The 22,004-nt window shown below is 37.1% G+C and overlaps 1 protein-coding gene across 2 annotated transcripts in view; it reads right to left on the reverse strand.

Annotated features, from left to right (window-relative positions):
- The window catches only part of spast.S (spastin S homeolog), a 42,170-nt gene that overhangs the window by 15,483 nt on the left and 4,683 nt on the right, over positions 1 to 22,004 (reverse strand). Inside the window, 9 exon segments of one of the 2 annotated variants that reach the window (NM_001093256.1) lie at positions 2,491 to 2,566; positions 2,656 to 2,727; positions 3,435 to 3,509; positions 5,602 to 5,695; positions 6,480 to 6,616; positions 7,851 to 8,017; positions 10,700 to 10,795; positions 18,415 to 18,498; positions 20,793 to 20,876. In NM_001093256.1, coding sequence (NP_001086725.1) covers positions 2,491 to 2,566; positions 2,656 to 2,727; positions 3,435 to 3,509; positions 5,602 to 5,695; positions 6,480 to 6,616; positions 7,851 to 8,017; positions 10,700 to 10,795; positions 18,415 to 18,498; positions 20,793 to 20,876 — 885 coding nt within the window. 2 annotated transcript variants of the gene reach the window in all.

Raw genomic sequence — 22,004 nt, forward strand, 5'->3', positions numbered from 1 at the left:
CCTTTTCTTACATGGTACCACAACAACCACTAAAAACCTGCAAAGAGAGGGCCGCCCACCAAAAAAAGACCGGACAAGGATGGCATTAATCAGAGAGGCAGCACAGAGACCAAAGGTAACCCTGAAGGAGTTCCACAGCAGAGACTGGAGTATCTGTCCATAGAACCACAATAAGCTGTACACTCCAAACAGCTGGGCTTTATGGAAGAGTGGCCAGTAAAAAAGCCAATACTTAAATTTAAAAATAAAAAGGCATGTTTTGAGTTTGCCAAAAGGCATGTGTGTGACTCCCCAAATGTATGGAGGAAGGTGCTCTGGTCAGATGAGACAAATTGAAATTTTTAGCCACCGAGGAAAATGCTATATCTGGCGCAAACCCAACACATCCCATCACCCCAAGAACTCCATCGCCACAGTGAAACATGGTGGTGGCAGCATCATGCTGTGGGGATGTTTTTCAGCAGCAGGGACTGGGAGACTGGTCTGGGTGGAGGGAAAGATGGAGCTAAATACAAGGATATTCTTGAGCAAAACATGTGTCAGTCTGCCTGTGATTTGAGACTGGGACGAAGGTTCGACTTCCAGCAGGACAATGACCCAAAGCATACTGCTAAAGCAACACTCAAGTGGTTTAATGGGAAACATTTAAATGTGTTGGAAAGGCTAAAGCAGGTCACAGACGCAAAGATCCGATCGTACAAATCAACGTACAATCAGACTTCCCCATCTCCCGACCTGCCACTTACCATTCAGATCAAGTACAAAAGAACAGATCAGCCAATGTTCTGCCCCTGACAGCAATCGTACGAAAGTTATGTCCGACAAAGCTAGTGACAGTCTCCCTCTGAAAATCGTACGATCGGCAATGCATGCAGAGATATTACCCGCAGCCGACAGAAACCTGTCCGATCGACCAAACGACCGATCTCCGCCAGATGAGAAATGTCAGGACTCTCCACATACGGTCCAAAAAACGTACGAATTCTGGATTTGTACAGACTGTGACTAAATCGTCTATGGCCAGCTTTAGTCAAAGTCCAGAACTCAATCAAATTGAGAATCTGTGGTCAGACTTGAAGATTGCTGTTCACAAGCGAAAACCAACCAACATGAAGGAGTTGGAGCCGTTTTGCCTTGAGGAATGGGGAAAAATCCCAGTGGCAAGATGTGGCAAGCTCAGAGACTTATTCAAAGCGACTTGCAGCTGTAATTGCCGCAAAAGGTGGCTCTACAAAGTACTGACTTTAGGGTGTGAACAGTTATGCACACTATTTTGTCCTATTTGTTGTTTGCTTCACAATAAAAAAAAAACATCTTTAAAGTTGCAGGAATGTTCTGTAAATGAAATGGTGCAACCTTTCAAACAATCCATTTTTATTCCAGGTTGTGAGGCAACAAAAAATGAGTAATGCCAAAGGGGGGGGGGGGAGAAGACTTTTACAAGGGACTGTAAACCTTCTTTTAACAGAACACAGTCATCATAAACATTTCTAACAGCAGAAATAAATCTCATAACATTCAAAACTATATGGAGGATATTTAAATGAATGATAGGTATGTAAATAGTTTCCAAACTATTTATCACAAAAATGCATGAAAGGGCTTTTTATTCAATTTATGTTCACAAATGCTTGCTCAAAGATTAACAACTGTATAAGGCAAATAGCTTATCAAAAAAATCCACTACCTGATAACTAGCGTAACTTTACCCTAGTAACTGTATAAAAGATACTCATGAGGCCTGAGAACTATGGGACATTTTCAGATTCCTTTTTTACCCACTATGCAGCCCAGGAATCAGTATATAGAAGATATAGTCATTTGTGTACCTTCAAAAACCTTCCTGCTAAAAATAATGAACGAAATGGAAATATATATTTTATTCTGTGGTCCAAATTGTATATTGTAGAAGGATGTTTCAGGTTGCGTTGTTAGGACTGCTGCATATGTTTTTTTTATGGTGTCAATAACCGAGATATTTTTCTTGGTAGGTTACTGCATTTTCAGTGCCTGAAGAGCTCACCAAAAGGTCTTCCGGCAAACCACTTTAGCCACCAACACATGCAGCATAATTGTAAGTCTTGAAAATAAACATTTATGTTTGGCACACCTAGCCAGTGTAGAGGGTAAACTAATCTGAAGAAAAAAAAAACAACCATCTATAAAGCAAAATAAAATGTCACAATAGCTATGAACAAATAGGCAAGAAACACTATACAGTATATAGAGAATTGTTGGGAGATAACATGTTCTTGATTGGACTGATTTTACGCAATCAAAGTAATTTTGCCCAGTTTCCTGTAGCCATTGGTAGGTAGTTTATAATGAAAATAACCTACTCTACAAATGCACCGAACATAAAGGTGCATTCCACAGCATAATTTTGTTTGGACAGCAAATTTAACCAGGTCAAGACCAGCTGTTTGCGAGAGAGGTGGCAAAAATAAGAGACTGTAATGATGTCACATAAGAAAACAGAATACCTCTTACCTATGAAAATAATGGAAGGTTGCAATTCTCTGGCGACAGAAAAGAGTGCACGTACTAGCTTTTCACCTTCTCCCACCTAAAGATAGGGAACAATTACAGTGACAAATTCTACAATTTAAAAAAAAATAAATAAATAAAAAAACACAGTAAAATAATTGTACTTACATATTTTGAGGTCAGACTTGCTGCACTTATATTGAAGAAAGTTGCATTTGATTCAGCAGCCACAGCCTTTGCCTATTTAGAAAATAAACTTTATATTTATATATTGTTACAATGTGATCAGACTAATGTCTTATGTAATCATGAACCAAAAAAAAAAAAATTATTGTGTGGCAATATATTTTAAAATCATTCTTGCTTAATTTCTATTCAGCCCTTCCCATTTTCTCCAGTCTGTCAATCAAACTACTGCTTGGTTGCTAGGGTCAGTAGGACACTGGCAACCAAACAGCATTTTAAATTTCAGGCTGTCGAGCTACACAAAAGTGAAATAGAAATCCCAAAATGAATGTATGTCTTTATTTCCATAGCTATACTTCTACATCCACTTTTAACAATTAGGCAATATTAATAGGGGAAACAAATACTGCAAAAAATAAATGTAAAGTTACAAAGAATAAGCACAAAGGAGGTCCCTGTCTTGGAGAGTTAAAATCCAGAGGTAAGGTGTAGCAAGACAAAAAGCTTTCAGTTTTTTATGGTTATTACTGATGGCAGCTGGTGGCTTTAGGAACATCAAGAGGGTCGAATTTATGTGAATTTTTGTAAACTCCCATAAATTAAAGTGGAAATCTTTGTAATAAAATGTAATAAAATTTGGACTAATTTAAACGACTGAAAACTCGAATCAATTCGATCAAACGCGAGTCGAGTTTTTTCACTGAAAAAACTTGAATGTCACTAAAAGTGAAGAATATGAAAGACGATCTAAATCTACTTACCAGCATAGTCTTTCCATTTCCTGGAGGACCAAACAGCAGCAATCCTCGTGCAGGAGCTCTCAACCCAGTAAATAGCTGGAGAATAACATTTTCAAAATATTAATGTAATTGTTTTTTTAACATACAGTAACATTTTTTATTCATCTGCATCAAGACACAGAGTTGAGTCCTAAAGTTTACATACACCTATGCTAAAGATGTTCAAACTTAATTCATATCACGTTACCATATGTTGCCCGTTTGAAGTCAAATAGGATGTCAACTTTATTTTTGTATAAGGTTATTTAAAAGTAATAGCTTGGAGACTCATTTATTTCAGCTTTTATTTATATATCAGATTTCCGGTGGGTCAAAAGTTTACATACACTGGAATTTAGTGGAATTAGCTTTTAATTGTATAACTTGTATCAAACACATAGGGGGTTATTTACCAAAGTCCGTTTTTTTCTGGTCAGCCTTTTAAAAGTGGAAAACCACCAGAATTACAGATCTTTCTGTAACTGGGATCTTCATAGCTTAAGTCTACTAGAAAATCATGCAAACATCAAATTAAACCAACAGGCTGGTTTTGCTTCCAATAAGGATTAATTATATCTTAGTTTGGATCAAGTACAAGGCACTGTCGTATTATTACAGAGAAAAAGGAAATCATTTTTTAAATATTTAGATTATTTGCAAAAAAAATGTGTCTATGGAAGACAGCTGTTCTGTAATTCAGAGCTTTCTGAATAATGGATTTAATACCTGTACAAGTTTCTCACAATATGTTGCTGGAATTTGAACCCATTCCTACCTGACCCACCTCCAAACGGCTAAGTCTTTGTTCTAGTGATCATCAGTTTGCAGGATGAAGTTTACAAGTAGGGCCAGTGGTAAGGCACAACAAACTCACACTTAATGAAGTGTGTTGATATTTTGGAACTTAAAGTCTTCAATCTCAAACTAGTTTCCTTGTTGTAAAGTTGGCCATAAATGTTACATTATGAACGTTTGTATTTAATACAGATATGTAGAGCTAAATTGGCAGATATACAGGCAGAATCAGTAGAATTCTACCTGTATCTGATGATTCAGCAGTTCAGCATGTATGTTTGGGCGCCCAATCACAAATTTCCGACCTGTCTGATTGATAAACTTTGTCTTCTGCAGATATCGGTCAGCTTGTCTCCCGTCAAACATTCAGTGAATATCACACAAAATTCTATGGCCACCATGGGTTCAACCAAGGGAATCTTTCTGAGTCAAGTCTGTTCATCCCTGAAGTTAATTGAACCACCTTCCTGACCAATGCAGTATCTATGTGGTTATATTTGCATATAATTGCTTGTACAGATGTCCATGGTACCCAATGATTTTTTTTTGGACATTGTTCCTACGGAGAAACCAAACTTATATTTCTGATGCCTTGGCCAAGTTGCTTGAATTTTCCTATGGTATCAAGGACAAATAGGAAGCTCTCAGATAGATCCTTATGATGTAACCCCAGGTCCACTCCCATTTAGTTATTAAGTAAGACAATTGGACAATGAGAATCTTCTTTAAGTCATTACATCCCATTCTTGAATCTTTAAAAAGACAGTCAACTTGGTGTATGTAAACTTGATAATATATGTTAAATAAAAGCAGAATTCCACCAGCCTCTGATTTGAAACAATCTTGTAGAGAACTATAGTAGATACCCTATTTGACATAACACAGGCAAAATATAGTACTAGAGTAACATAGTAAAAAATTGACTTGAGAACATCTTTAGCAGTAGAGTATTTCCTAAATTGTCCAAAATGCAAATAACTTGTTGCCACAAACCGTATAAATAAGTGATAGCTCAATCCGACAGTGATCTGGGTTTGCCACGTCCAGAAAAGCAGTATCATGTAGAAAATGAAGTTTTCACTTTTTTAGTGAAACAGTGAAGACGTTTATTTAAGATGCATTTAAGCACTACATGTTTCGGACCTCTAGGGTCCTTCCAACTGCACCAGAAGAAGGACCCTAGAGGTCCGAAATATGTAGTGCTTAAATGCATCTTGAATAAACGTCTTTACTGTTTCACTAAAAAATCTCTCCAGTGAAAACTTCATTTTCTACATATTTCCTAAATTGATGCATATGCTATTTGGTAAAACATAAAAGCTTGGTGTAAGTTTAAAGTGATATAAGATGTTACCTCGGGTCGTATAGAAGGAAGAATAACGATCTCCTGCAAGGCTTGTTTGGCTAGATCTTGTCCGGCAATGTCAGCAAACTTGACAGATGGACCACTAGATGAAGAAAAATAACATTTTGTTTGGGCTGTGGAAAATAAATCACGGGGTATATTTATATAAATATGAAAACAAATGTAAAATTGGCATAACATTAACTGCATTCTATAAAGTTGTGGAGGGTAAAATACTGCAGCGTTGTTTTCCTCTGCATGAGAAAAATATATATTTAAAGGAGGACAAAGATGTAAATTACTGGGGGGTGATCCTGTTCGTCTCCTTTTTCTTTCTTCAATGCCTGGGACTTACGCACCCATAGTACAGTGAAAAAGATGTCTTTTTTGTTGAAGTTCAGCTTTTCACTCCACCAATGCATAACCGTGAAAAGAAAGAAGATGCAGAGGATCGCACCATGGTGCTCGATAAAAAGAACCCTGGGCCGGGGCAGTTTTCTACTAACAAGAGTACTGGTTTGGGGTATCAGGCTTTTGTTTCGTCTTGAGCACAGGACAAGCAGGGAAACGGAAGATACTCCATGCTTGGTCTGGCAAGATAAGATAATTAGATCCAATATGCAATCCCTACCTTTGCATTTTAATTTTTTTTAGAGGGGGTCCATTATGCAGGGAATTACCTGTAAACTGGGAATTTAGTTATCTACCATGCAAAGACCAAACATGGAGTAATAATAATTCCCTTGTTTAGCTCAAGAAATTATTTTTGGTGACTAAAATAGTCACCAGTCAAAGTAAATAAAAGAACCACAGTATCACATACATTGATACAAAACATGTATAGGTAATTAAGCATAAACATGATGAACAAAGGAAACTGACCATACCTATCCACAATTTCATTCAAAATCAAATTTGCAAGATTACTATCTACATTTCGTAAATTTTTCATGTCCTTTTTCCGTACTGCAGTAGTGGGTGTTGTTGGCTTATTTGTTCTTGTGTTGTTCTTTCCGGTTGCACCCTTTAAAATAAAATGGAAACCATAACAAAACATTAAAAACAGGCTAGCACAATGTATGGACGAAACAAGTCAACATATATTAACATTCTGTGAGATCTTGCTCAAACTAGCAAAGTAATCCCTTAATCCTTCCAGATATCTGGAGTGTTGGTGATTTAGTCAGTATAGATTTATAGGTATATAAATATATTGATAATGGGTTGAGTGCAGAGGAATCTTGTATTTGTCTATATGTATTTTGTGGTCACAGCCTCATTGCACCCCCGCCTAATGGTTTTAAAAATTAGTGGTGAGCACAACTTTACCTTGTTTGTTATAGTTATACAGGAGCAGTGACCAGCTCCATGTTGTAGCTCCCACCCTTCCCAGCTATAATCAGGTGATCCCACTGGTGTCTAATAAAAGGGCAGCCAAGTTTGGGAGTTTTACTTTGAAAGCAGCAAGTAAGTTGCAGGTAAAATGTAGTCCCTTTGTAAAATGTATAATGAAGCAATAGAATTCTTAATGAATCAGATGAAAATCAAGCTTCCAATGATTGTAAACAAATGATCTGGAGTGCCCTCTTCTGGTATAGCTCAAAGTTGGTCTGACAGGTTTTCTTCACTATTCACCATACAGAATATTTTAAATACTTGCTATGAGGCACTCAAAAGTTTCAAACATGGTGCCATTAAAGTGAATGTAAACCCTTGGATTGGTTTAAATCTACTCAGATTGGTCTGGGTACTTTTGCAATTTATGTAAATTTTAAATATTAGTTCAGTTTTAAACAATCTCCAACTTCTGCAATTTATATTCAATTTCTATTTTTTGCAGTTTCTGAGATTTGCATTTTTAGACTGCTAACTGCAGACTTTTGCGTTTGAGCTGAAAACCTGTCAAGCAGTATTTTAACATAAATCTCAGAGAAACCTAGAAAATTAGAAAGCGATTGTAAACTGCAGAAGCATTTAGTGAAGCACCCTAAGTTGACATCAATTCACTGGATTGCTAGGCCCTTCTTATATTGCAAATTAAAACATGGGGTGGGCAAGAATTGGAAAGTATGTTAATTTCAATGCATATGGTTAATTTTTCCCTTCGTCAATCCAGGATTTGCAGATAACAAGCCTACAATTTATTGTTGCTTCACTGCTTTAAAAATAATCAACTAATAGAATAGCCTGAAAGTAAATGGTAAAAGCAAACTTGCCAGGAAAGTTAAGATTTAATAATTCCCCTGTCTTGCTCGTACCCTGTTAGAAGGTGTATGTGCACCAGCTTGCCTAGCTGAAGTTGGTACAGAAGTACAATTCGGTATCCTGTTGCCTAATGACCCGCTCTTAGGAGGTGCCTTTGTACGAGAATAAGAGTTACTTGTAATCGGTGGTGGATCTTTCTTTTTGGGAACAGCGCCTTTTTCTGAAAATTAAAGCAAATCATCAGAGATTAAGTAAATGGCAGTAGAAACAGACCCTGTGACCGTGTAAAGGAGAATGAAACTAGTGTACCCAAGTTGGACCCCTGTAGTGGGTATTCTCCTGAACCAAAATACTCTACTACCCCAGTTCAGCCCTATTTGCCCTACCTGGTTCTTAAAAAAAAAAAAAAAAAAAAAAAAAAAAAAGCAAGAAAGCAGAACAGCTTAGTACAGTTGTTAGGCAGAAGCTCACGCTAAATTTTATTCTGGAATTCAGAGCAATTGCCAACACTCAGCAAGGACAAACGAAGCTGCTCCAAATCTAGGATCAAATGTGCATGCTCAGTGTGAGTAGGTGCTTCCAAAAGAAGAGTAAAAGTGAAGCTGCCCATATACATGTACATATTATTCTCATCCACATGAATTTGAAATTCGACCTTTGATGAATGGGCCTCGTATTATGTGTATCATTTACAGTATATATACACACATATACATAAATATACATATACACTATTTTGACCTATATAGCCACAGAGAATGTGCTTATCCATTATAGAGATCATCTTCCACACAAAAACTAAATTTACTAGTGTTTGCATTGCTTTCATGCTCCTACAAAACATGTGGTGGTACTTCTCTTATTTGGACTAAGCTATTTAGAAGAAAATTACAAAATGTTTTTCCATTCTAGAAATCCTCTTCATCCAATAAAAAAAAATAAGAGACTTAGATGTAGACATAGTAGCAGTGTATATTATGTATTTTTCTGCATTCACCCAATTATTAGTTTTAAATGCTGCTAAGCAGTGTTTCCATAACTGTAAGACATATATTGCTATATTTACTAAATCTGCTTCTGAATACAGGTACCAATTTCATCCTGGGCGGTTTTAAGGCCTTGGTGTGCCCTGAGCAATGATCAAACAGTAGGGCCGCAATGATCCTTAAAATACCAAACAAACAAGCAAGAAACCATGCCTGCATTTGGCCACACCCCTAAATACCACATCCATGTTTACAAAACATAACCCAGATGTGCCTGTATAATTAAAGGGGTGGTTCACCTTTAAGTATAAAATGGCTACTTCTAAGAAACTTTTTAACTGGCCTTCATTTTTTTTTTTTTTTAATAGATTTTGAGTTATTTGTCTCCTTCTTCTCACTCTTGCCAGCTTTCAAACGGGGATCCCTGACCTGTTCTAAAAAATAAGTGCTCTGTAAGGTTAAACATTAATTATTGCTACTTTTTATTACTCATCTTTCTCGTCAGGTCCTGTCCTATTCATATTCTGGTCTCTTATTCAAATCAGTGCATTGTTGCTAGGGTAATTAGGACTATGGCAATCAGACTGGTAAAATTGCAAAATGGAAAGCTGCTGAATAAAAAGCGAAATAACTCAAAAACCACAAATAATAAAAAATGAAAACTAAATGCAGATTGTCTTGGAATATTGCTCTCTACGTCAACTAAAAAGTTAATTTAAAGGTGAACAACCCCTTTAATAAAGAAAATGGATATTGAGTATATTAACCCAAAGGCATGCCGATATAATCCTTAAATTAAATGGATGACAGGCACATAAACCTTAGATGTGCCAGTATAATTATTCCAGTAAATAGTTAATCATCATATTAACCCCAGACGTGCCAATGTAATTAATACAGTAAGTGAATAATCAGCAAATTAACGGCAGCTGTGAAGAGCTATTGACTACAAAAGTATAACAGACTGGGAGAAACACATGCAGCCACAAAATTTTCAGACCCAGAAGTGCCATCAGCGGAAGCACAATGACTAGTCGCCATGCATGCAAATATAGCTCGAGTGACTTTACTGAATGCTTTTTCGCATGCTCACATCCAATTTCACCTGCAAAAAATATAAAACTAGGTGAATGCCTATTAGCGATGGAAGACCTGGGCAAGCCAAATTCAGGAAAATAGGGGGGGGGGGTTGACCGGTATAGCTGTGCCTGTATAATCATTATAGAAATAACCAACAAATACACCAATAATCTTAGACCTGCCAGTAAAACCACTGAAAAATGTCCAATGAGCACTCTTGATATGCCAGTAAGATTAGATGATAGATTGAAAGCATTATCTACACTTGCACATGCAGAATACTAATAGTGAAGTTTTCTTATCTCTCTCAGCTGCTTGGTGTGTTCTTTATTTGCGAGCACTCCATAGTGGGAATCCATGCTGAAGATTACAGCAATGTGCAATGTTTACGTCTTTCTTGGTTTTTATATAAATTATGGGGTTTTTCATAGTTTAATTAAAAAATACATTATTTTTAATATTAAAGAATACAGTTGGAGGGCTTGAACCTGAACATTAATAAATTGGCCCTCAAGTCTATTTTTTTATTGACCAGTGGTTAGGTCTGTGTATAAAGTTTGGCTTTTTAGCTTTATAAGTATAACTCCATATGGAATAATTCTATTTGTTGTAAAACCCATACCAAAAAAAAGCACAGAGGGAACATCAACACCAATCTTCTGGTCAGACCCCAGACCAGATAACACAACATCATACCGATATGAAAAAAATGAAACCATACATTAGATTAATTGAAATTAATATACTGTATTAATATATGCTGGTGTTCTAATTACCAAATAAAGACATCATCTATGATAATCGTTTAAAGAAGGCATTGACAGAGCTAAACCCACCTGGCTTGAGAAGTCCATTGCGGCATGGTAAGTTAGTATTGTCACTACAGACCTCCATTTGCGAGTGCGGACCTTGTATGTCTGCTTGCAGCTTTGCTAAGCAAACAGAGGAGAAGGGGAAGGAAACAAAATAAATGTGAAGCCAAACTAAAAAGACAAATAAAAGAACACGTTTAATCACTGGTTCTTTGAACGAGAGATACTGATCACCTTTGTTTTGTTCTATGTTTGTTAAACAATGTAAGAAGCTATATTTAAATTTTCTTTCAAAGGTGTACCATATATTTTGCTATGGCTGCTAGGCTGCTTAACTTATTTATAATGCTTTTTGAGTCCATGGGACATTGCTTGTGATACAAATCTATCAAATGATGTCCTCTCAAACATGCCAAAGGCAACAAATGTCAGAACTTGGCAACAGACAAAACAGGCTTACAAGATGAGCAGGCTATATAAATGAGAACAGTATTAATGACTGTCCACAGCTTATAGGCCTTCCAAGAGATTTAGGGCACACGCTGCTATTTGGGGAGATTAGTCGCCCAGCAACAAATCGCTTCTTCTTCGGGCGACCAATCCCCCCCGAAATGCATTCCCGCCGGCTAGAATCAAAATTGCCAGCAGGATGGCACCTGTAGCACTTCGTTTTCCAAAGTCACCCGAAGTTGCATCAAAGAAGCGATCCGACATCTACATTCTAGCCAGCTGGAAGGCAGTTCGGGGAGATTAGTCGCCTGAAGAAGAAGCGGATGACTAATCTCCCCAAATAGAAGCATGTGCTCTGGCCTTTAAAGGGGAGCGGAGGTACTGCTAGCTCATTTTAGCCTTCTCTGATGAAAGTACCCGATGAACGTTTAAAGCCATTTTGCTTAAGGGAATTTAATTTAAGAGTTTAGGACAGCACCTACAAATGTCATTTACAAAGGAGGTCATCAGATGGTGGCAACCCAGTTCCTGTGGTGCTGCGCCTATTGCTTACATTAAAAAGACAATTGCCAGGTCTGAGCTAAGATGGCTTAGAGAGCTCTCAAAAGAACCAAAGAGCAATTTATTTTTTATATAGCAAGTATCTTTTCACCAAATGCATTCAATAATCTAAACAAAAAAAACAACTTACTGTGAAAGCACAAGCCCCTTAAGCTGTTAGCACAATGCAAAGAAAGATTATCTCACCAAAGCACGGAGCAGTTTTTTTTTACAGCAAATGCTTCACTAAACAAAAATAGCCAGCGGCTCCAAATGTTAGCAGTGTGATACCAGACTATCTGGCCTACAAAATAAAACCTGTTTAGCCCTTTAAAAATCATGTGTATCTGGATGTTCACATATATACTGTCTGACACTATCACAATTTACATGCGTCACATTATATTGCTAGCAAAATAATTGGTATAAACGTTGCAGCCTTCTGTAAACCAAGCAAATTCATACAGACTACAGAAAACCCCAGGCATTCTGCATAGCAGGTTTCATACTTGTACAGAATGCCTACAGAGGTCTTAGGGCAAAAATAACAACAAAAGAAGATACTTCACTTTCATGCCAGACGAGCAACAATTAAATGAAATTATGTCAGTGCTATATTACAGACAGTTTTGAAAACCACATGCCAACATGGTCAAACATGGAACTAAACACTGCTCAATTCAGTGAAGAAGGAGTCAGAAGACTAAGAATCTGTGGAGTGGTAGAGACATCTCCAGTAGTGATGGGCGAATTTCTCCCATAAAATTAGTGAAAAAATTGTGAAACTCGAAAATTGACGCCCGCATCCAATTTTGGACGTGCGTCTGAAAATTTGCTCGCATCAATTTTGATGCTGGAATTAAAGTCAATGGGCGTCCAAATAGTGTTGACATGCGACGGTTTTGATGCGAGCGACTTTGCGGACGCGCGTCCAGAATTTTTTTTGACACCCTCGAATTTTCGTGTGAGGTTTGCAAATTTTTTCACCGGCGGCGAAATGCGGAGATTCGCCGCAAATTCATGACAGCCGAATTTATTCGGCCATCACTAATATCCAGGTATTGGGCACTCAGATACAGGGTTGAATAACACATCAGTAGAGCTATAACACACATGGCATTTTCTCCAAATGTGTATTTTGTGATCAAACTCTGTATTATCGATCAGCACTAAGCTAAACCAGTTCCTTTGCAAATTTACTAAACCTGCTTGTACTTCCTTTCATTGACTTTAAATAAATAAATCAATAAATTAAACATAGGTATATAGCTTACTTAGACTGTTTGCTTTGTAAAAAGGCATTTTATTTTCCTAGAAATTAACAGTCAACATTTAGCCACACAAATTGCCATGAACAAATCAACCAGTAAAAAATATATGGGTGCCAAAAAAATAAAATAAGCCAATTTCTTATCATATATGGAGAAAATTATATTAGAAGACATAAAAACATGTAGACAAAACAAGCAGCAAGCAAAGCAGGTTAGAGAAGGTGCATGCTAGCATGAAAGAAAGCAAAATGCATGCATTCATGTCCTTATGCTTTAGTAAGGCTCTTTTAAAGGAAAATTACAGGTATAATCATGGGGGTGGCAACCACCCTATAGTCATTATAATAATCACCTGATCCAGTGCTCCTGTTTGCTAAAAACTGTAAAAACCTGGGGTAATTCTGTAGAAGCTCATTTGCTGCTCTATTCTTCCTTTTTTGTCTGGTTTGCTTTTGGCGTGTGCATACACAGTAGACTAAAAAAGCTTCACTTTTTGCTTTTAAAGGGGTGGTTTAAGTTAACTTTTAGTATTTTATAGAATGGCTCATTCTAAGCAACTTTTTATTTGGTCTTCATTTTTTTTTTTTATAGTTTTTTAATTATTCACCTTTTTGTTCTGACTCTTTACCACTTTCAAATGGGGGTCACTGACCCTAGCAACTGGATTGCTGAAAATGCAAACTGGAGAGCTGCTGAATAAAAAGCTAAATACCCCAAAAACCACAAATAATAAACAATGAAAACCTATTGCAAATTGTCTTAGAATATCACTCTCTACATCATACTAAAAGTTTATTAAAAGGTGAACAACCACTTTAAGTTCAGCTTTTACTCTACTTTGCATGGCCGGACCTAAGCAGAAGCAGAGGATTCACAGTTTTTAGTGAACAGTAGCATCAGCCCGGATAAATGATTATAATCACTAGGGGTGCATAATAATATGGCAGTAATAGTCTCCAGTATTTATACCGTTTGTTCGCCTTTAATATAGACAGCCCTTGTGGATACTCATCTATGTATGCCTATCCTCGGTTTCTTTAGTACGTGCAACTCCAGAAACCTGCTACAACTTACAACTCAGTCTCAAAATTGGCATTAGGTCCAGTACAGAAAATATACTGTAGTAGACTATATTTCTTACAGTTGTTTCTATTTTTAAATGTTGTTTAAGTGTTGTTTCATGTATTATGTGTATGGAAATCAGGATCATGCTGCAATATCCATAAAATTTAGCATGGACTATAATCAATATTTGTTGTGTTTTTATTACTGCTTTGATTGTCTCAGTAGTTAACCGAGCAGACAACCTTGGTGCTAAATTTCCTATCAGTAACTTTAAATTTCCTCCACTCTACTAATCAGACTCCTTTTATTTAAATGTAGGGAAGGTGCCAAGGCAAAACTCTGGTGTTGCATAGCAGCCCATTCAGAGGAATCTGACAGCTGACAGAACAGGTGTGGGGTAGCCACCATATGGCAGATGGCAGAGCCTTATAACAAATGTTGCCTGTGTTTCCCTGTCACAGGATCAATGAAATTGTGGAGTGAATGCCTGTTCCTTTTTTTTTTTTGTTTGATCAAGTAAATTTATTAGCGCTGTAACCTGCATGCACACAAAAGCTAGCACAGACCAAAATAATATGCAATTCTGCAAAGAAAGGGTAAGCGATGAAGCAAACCTTTTCAAAGGTAGTTTGTCCACATAGATGATAAAGCTGTGGGTTAGATTTTCAGCATGGCCTCAAAACCAGAACTACAGTAGAATCTAATGTAAGGAATCACATTTTTCTTTTGGGTTACACAGGTAAACTATGCTCTAGAGCTTACACTATATGAATACACAGTGGGAAAAAACTTCAATAACCAGGGAGTAAAGAAGACATAGGAAAGGCACCTGTTCAGAGTCTGTAGGGCAAGGGGGCCTGGACACCCCCTTCCCAGTTTATTTCACACTTTAAACTACATGCAGGCTGGGGGGTAAAAATCCTCAATCCATGCCACTTCCAACTATTGTTTTGTGGGGGAGCGTGGAACATTCAAAGCAGCTCCATTTTTGAGTGTTACTAAATAGATAGGTAGCTCCTGCTTTTCTATAGAAAACTTGCAAAAAAAATGCAAAGCAAAATATTTACTATAGCAAAGGAGTCCATATAAACAAAAAGAAACGGCCAGCTCCAATCTCTTCTGGACTAATTATTTAATATATATATATAGAGCAAAACCACTTCTAAACTTGCGGGTAAAATCCCCATTAATTGCTCAAATAATTGAATAATTATATCGATATAAACCACTGGGTAATCCTTACCAAGCGGAAATATCTGACCTGGGTGTCCAAACCCCAGGCCCGTCACTCGAGTAACTTTGAATGGTAGAAAACAGCCAAAGAGCTTTTCACTCACCGAGTTAGCCCGATGGCCCGGGTGCCGTGCCCCGAACCCGTATCTTAGGCAAAATCAATCTTCAAAATAAATCTGCACGCACTCCTGCAACCATGGCCATGGAGGTTAAAATTTATACTTTATTCCATATTAGTTAAAAGGTATGCGTCGCATACCTTTTAACTAATATGGAATAAAGTTACAATTTTAACCTCCATGGCCATGGTTGCAGGAGTGCGTGCAGATCTATAGCAAAGGAGCACTATATTCAAGCACAACTTCTGTGTAAATATATGGCATACGAATTTTATAACATTCTAATAGAATAGCAGCTATGGGGAGAACGTTACCTTAGATGCAACCATCATGCTACCTATATTACAGCCAGTTTTTGTTGTGTACAAACAGATATCCAGAACACATTGACAACAGGTCGGCTTACACTAGGTGTTCGTTTTCTGCTACATATTTTATGCTTTTGTATGAACACTTATCCCAATATTAATGCCTCAATGAGCTTACAGTTAATACAATGTAGCCTATGTTTATGGAGTGGAACATAAAGCTTTAGTAGCTGAAGCAATGCTTTGTATGATCAGAAGCATGAAATTATGAATGCAGCATAAAAATCACATGCTCTTAATTGGATGTCTCACGGTCTCCAGCTGCTCAAATACAGCTGGAGGGCTTGAATATCCTTATAAATGGACGACACAATAGTTATTGAGCATAAAATGGATAAGCACTGATTCTCAAAGTGGATCAAAGCATTAAAGATCAAAAGCCAATAGGCATGCAGATAGAGCAAGCTATGGAAAAATAAATGTATACAAAGATTGGTTAGAAGAACAGTTTTCTGGTTTAAATATGAAAACTAGGATTTTTATTTATTTGGCAATGTTTGGTGGAGGGTTTGGTGCACTAATAGTTAAATGGGGTTTTCACCTTCAACACTTTTTTCAATTTAGTTGGTTTCAGATAGTTCACCAGAAATAAAGACTTTTTGCAATTAATTTCTATTTTCTATTTGTGAGTGTTTTTTCTAATATTGAAGTATAAAGTTTTTGGAAGGTGAACAACCCCTTTAAATACATTTAAATACGGATGGCCTAACTAGCAGATTCCAGCAAGACATGAGCTTCTTGCAGCAGGATAAAATATGGTAGGTTGAAGAAGCTCACCAATAGACCATTTTGATGTCCAAGATGTATAAAAAATATATATATAATATCTATTTGTGATAAAGATGTACAGTGGTGTGAAAAACTATTTGCCCCCTTCCTGATTTCTTATTCGTTTGCATGTTTGTCACACTTAAATGTTTCTGCTCATCAAAAACCGTTAACTATTAGTCAAAGATAACATAATTGAACACAATATGCAGTTTTTAAATGAAGGTTTACGTTATTAAGGGAGAAAAAAAACTCCAAATCTACATGGGCCTGTGTGAAAAAGTGATTGCCCCCCTTGTTAAAAAATAACTTAACTGTGGTTTATCACACCTGAGTTCAATTTCAAAGGTTATAAAGCCATTTCTAAAGCTTTGGGACTCCAGCGAACCACAGTGAGAGCCATTATCCACAAATGGCAAAAACATGGAACAGTGGTGAACCTTCCCAGGAGTGGCCGGCCGACCAAAATTACCCCAAGACGCAGAGACAACTCATCCGAGAGGCCACAAAAGACCCCAGGACAACATCTAAAGAACTGCAGGCCTCACTTGCCTCAATTAAGGTCAGTGTTCACGACTCCACCATAAGAAAGAGACTGGGCAAAAAATGGCCTGCATGGCAGATTTCCAAGGCGCAAACCAGTTTTAAGCAAAAAGAACATTAAGGCTCGTCTCAATTTTGCTAAAAAACATCTCAATGATTGCCAAGACTTTTGGGAAAATACCTTGTGGACCGACGAGACAAAAGTTGAACTTTTTGGAAGGTGCGCGTCCCGTTACATCTGGCGTAAAAGTAACACAGCATTTCAGAAAAAGAACATCATACCAACAGTAAAATATGGTGGTGGTAGTGTGATGGTCTGGGGTTGTTTTGCTGCTTCAGGACCTGGAAGACTTGCTGTGATAGATGGAACCATGAATTCTACTGTCTACCAAAAAATCCTGAAGGAGAATGTCCGGCCATTTGTTCGTCAACTCAAGCTGAAGCGATCTTGGGTGCTGCAGCAGGACAATGACCCAAAACACACCAGCAAATCCACCTCTGAATGGCTGAAGAAAAACAAAATGAAGACTTTGGAGTGGCCTAGTCAAAGTCCTGACCTGAATCCTATTGAGATGTTGTGGCATGACCTTAAAAAGGCGGTTCATGCTAGAAAACCCTCAAATAAAGCTGAATTACAACAATTCTGCAAAGATGAGTGGGCCAAAATTCCTCCAGAGCGCTGTAAAAGACTCGTTGCAAGTTATCGCAAACGCTTGATTGCAGTTATTGCTGCTAAGGGTGGCCCAACCAGTTATTAGTTTCAGGGGGCAATTACTTTTTCACACAGGTTTGGATTTCTTTTCTCCCTAAATAATAAAAACCCTCATTTAAAAACTGCATTTTGTGTTTACTTGTGTTATCTTTGACTAATAGTTAAATGTGTTTGATGATCAGAAACATTTTGTGTGACAAACATGCAAAAGAATAAGAAATCAGGAAGGGGGCAAATAGTTTTTCACACCACTGTATTACACATATAGGCAAGGGTATTTCTTAAATCCCGTCCCGTATTTCTGGTGCACCCCCTACTTTTCAGTTTAGATAATTACAGAGACATAGAAAGATTAAGATTCTGCCATTGACTGATCATTGCAGTTATTTCTGAAATTACACTCCTGGATATTTGTAGGGGAACCATAGCCAACCCCACTCCCCAAATAAAAACTATTAAATTATGTTTTCTTTCTTATGTCTCACAGATTTGCATAAACTTGCTACAACGTATCTTAAGAGAAAAGTGATAGTTATTAAATAGGGAGCGTGTAAGAACACACTGTGAGATGAATTGAAGCAATGCATCCTGGATAACATGGCAAAATGCTAAATAATAGTGTAGAAATGCTATTATAACCATAGTAACAACTAGTGCCTTAAAGGTATACCTAGTAGCTGTAAGCGATCTTTTGCCATAATTAAGTTTGTTGACATTTTCGCTTGTAAACGACGGGCTCTGTCATATTGTTCACCTATGAAAGAAGAATAAAATAAAATTATGAACGCTGCCAAAAATCTAGAATATTACTTATATATCAAGAGGATACTGTTGGAAAGGAGAGTATAAAATCATGGGCATGGACAGACAAACTGAAGAATCTAGCCAAAAAGACAGAATTAGCAGCTTAAATCTGACCCTACATACAGTGGAACCCCATTTTATGTTTTTCAGGAGTCCAGGAAAAAATTATGTAAAATCCGGGAAAATGTAAAATCAGGGAAATTTGTTAAAGTAACTTTTTCTTCAAGTACTGAAAGGATATAAGCACAGGAGTCCGTTTTACTTTGAGATACAATATTTACTGTGTAAATAACGAGGGTTAAGCATTGGGGTGGGGCACGTGCAAGGCCTCTCGGTCAGTTATATACACAGCCTAAGACAATAAGTGATTAGCGCAGGACTGTATAAGGGGCAGACTAATTGGAATTGACAATTTACAGGAAGTACCAAGGCAAAATATATATCTGGTTAGTATTTTAAACCTCTTTATTTCACAAATAATAACATTCATAGAGGAAACAAACAGTTTTTGAGTACATCAGGACAAAATTTTGATGTAAAATCAGGGAAAAAAATACTTAAGATCAGGGAAATGCACACATTGAAATGCATTATAAATTGGTGGGACCGCAAATAAAAAATTTAAAAAGTGGGAAAAGTTAAAATCAGGGTACTTAAAATCAAGGTTTCACTTTAGTTCCCTTTACAGTGCAGGAATGCACAGTATAGCACAGAAAGGCTCTATTTCCATATTTGTATTTATGTTCTTTATAGTAGTACCCTCTGCTTTATTAAAGGAATTATTCAGTATAAAAATAAAAACTGGGTAAATTGATATATATATGATATATATATATATATATATATATATATATATATTATATAAATAAAAAAATGTTTCTAATATAGTTAGCCAAAAATTTAATGTATAAAGGCTGGAGTGACTGGATGAGTAACATAACAGAACACTACTTCCTGCTTAGCCAGTTTTTATTTTTACAGTGAACTGTTCCTTTAAAGGAGGTAAATATTGGCAATTACAGGTATTAGAACTGTTATGCTGAAACCGGTTATCCAGGAATGTCCAAATTACAGCATGGCCGACTCCATTTTATCCAAATAAACCAAATCTTTTAAAATGATTTCCTAACTAAGATATAATTAATCCTTATTGGAAGCAAAAGCAGCCTATTAGGTTTATTTAATGTTTACATGATTTTCTAGTAGACTTAAGGTATGAAGATCCAAATTACGAAAAGATCTGTTATCTGGAAAACCACAGGTCCCAGACAATCTGGATAACAGGTCCCATACCTGTATAGCATAAGCAATAGCTTATTTATTTGCTATTATTTTAGCTAAATGATGCATACAGGAAAATGAATGTCACTCGTGCTTTGAAAAGGTAGATAATTAGATAATGATCTCCTTGGCAAGGACCAAACATGGAGACTGGCACCTACAAAAATCAAGGGCCTATGTCATCTTCAGGAACAGATATTTTGGGATGGCATTTTTTACTTATTAAAACAAAAACTGACTCTTTGAGAAGAGCTATAAGCAGCGGCGATTCTGACTAAGGAGCCGCCTGAGGCGGCTCCTGCAATGCCGCCCCCCTCACCAACTTACGCGTCGGGAGGGGAGGCAGAAACACTATTGCGGAGAGTGCAATTGCGCTATCTCGCAATAGCACAGCCGAATTTCCGGTTCAAATACCGGAAATTCGGCTCTTAAAGGTGCAGGAGCGGCTTTTTGCCGCCCCTGGAATCCTTTCAGGCGCTGCCGTCTGAGGCGAGCGGCTCAGCTCGCCTCATTGGCGGCGCGCCCCTGGCTATAAGTCAAGTTTTGCACTGTATTATCAAAGGAAACAGCAATCAGACTTACTAAGTATCTCATGTGAGTTGGAAGTGGAAGTTCAGGTGGCTATATTGCCAAAATAATTGATTTTAAACAAAGCAAATGAAATGCAAACAAATCTATTTTGAGGAATGGCAGTTTCTAAAGTGCTAGGTCCAAACAGAAGGTGACATAACTATTTATTGACATGCTACTAGATCATGGGAATTTGTGCTATGAATCATGGCAGCATTCACTTCTATGAAAGCCAGTTGCTATTTTGACTTCATGTCCATTCCTACGTCAACAGCTACTTTATAATACTTCAAACATTTTTCATATGAATGTTAAACTAGCACAATTGCAGACAGAACTTGACAAAGTGCATCCAAACATTACTACTAGAAATATTATAGAAATATTGCTTACCTTTACCACTTATAGGTACAGCTATTCCTTTCTCCAGCTCCTCAATACCCTTCTTATACCATTGAACGGCTTGCTCCTTTTGATCTGTTAAAAAAAACAAAAAAAAAAAACATACATCAGAATGCTAATTAATTATTTAAAGGACCAGCGTGGGTCATGATTACACCCACTGGGGGTGCCTAGGGTGGACCTAAATACATTGCTGCTGCAAACGGGGCCTCCTTTAGACTATCAGTCCCCATAGATACTAAATAGCCAATCACAGCCCTTATTTGCCCAACCCCACAGAACTTTTTTCATGCTTGTGTTGCTCCCCGATTTTTTTTACAATTGAATGTAGCTCATGGGTAAAAAAAGGGATGGGTATCCCTTCTCTAGAATAAGAACTGCAGAATAAGCATTGCTATAACTCCCAGCATTCCTAAACCATTTGAGTGAGGCATGCTTGGAGCTGCAATTTTTCAATTTCTGATGTACTAAAGGTTGTGTTTCCCTGCACTGGAATATAAACTGATGTCTCTGTGTAACCTGCATATAAAGAAATTGGTTTTGCACTTAACATTTGTGCATTATAGATCTCTAGAACTACATTTATAAAATCTAACAAAAATATATGTTAGGTTCAAATGCACTTTAACGTGTTTTCTTAGCTCTTTCTGGCTGTGGCATTCTTGTCCAGTTCAACAAAGGAGGGAGGGAACAGGAGAGAAACAGATCAGCATATCATGGGTCTGTGAAGTGAAAGGCTCCAGGCAAACTGCTCTAGCCACATACTGAGCCTATGTGTTGTGACAAAGGAGTCATGTGCAATCATATCTGTTTTAGAATTCACAGCATTATAAGGCTCATGGTATTTAAAAGTCAATGAAACATTAACACTACAAAAATACATAAATAAAAACATGAATAGTTTACAAATATATCAGTTTAATCGTTTGAAAACAGAAAATTAAACGTTATCTCACTACATACCTGAAATATAACACGTCAGACGTGTTTAAGGAGAATTACACTTTCTGAACAAAAACTGTGCAAACACATAAAAGATATTGTAATAAGTGGCCCATTAATGGTTCTTATCCAATTGGTTTATACATATCAATAAATATTTGCCTTTTACCACCACTTTATGATGTTCTGTGTGTGAGCAGACTGTATCAGGAAGCCCATTGGTCAATGTAACCTAGCATGTGTGAGCACTCAGAGAGACAT

This window comes from Xenopus laevis, chromosome 5S (genome assembly GCF_017654675.1).
Source record: "Xenopus laevis strain J_2021 chromosome 5S, Xenopus_laevis_v10.1, whole genome shotgun sequence".
In the NCBI taxonomy this organism is placed as follows: Eukaryota; Metazoa; Chordata; class Amphibia; order Anura; family Pipidae; genus Xenopus; species Xenopus laevis.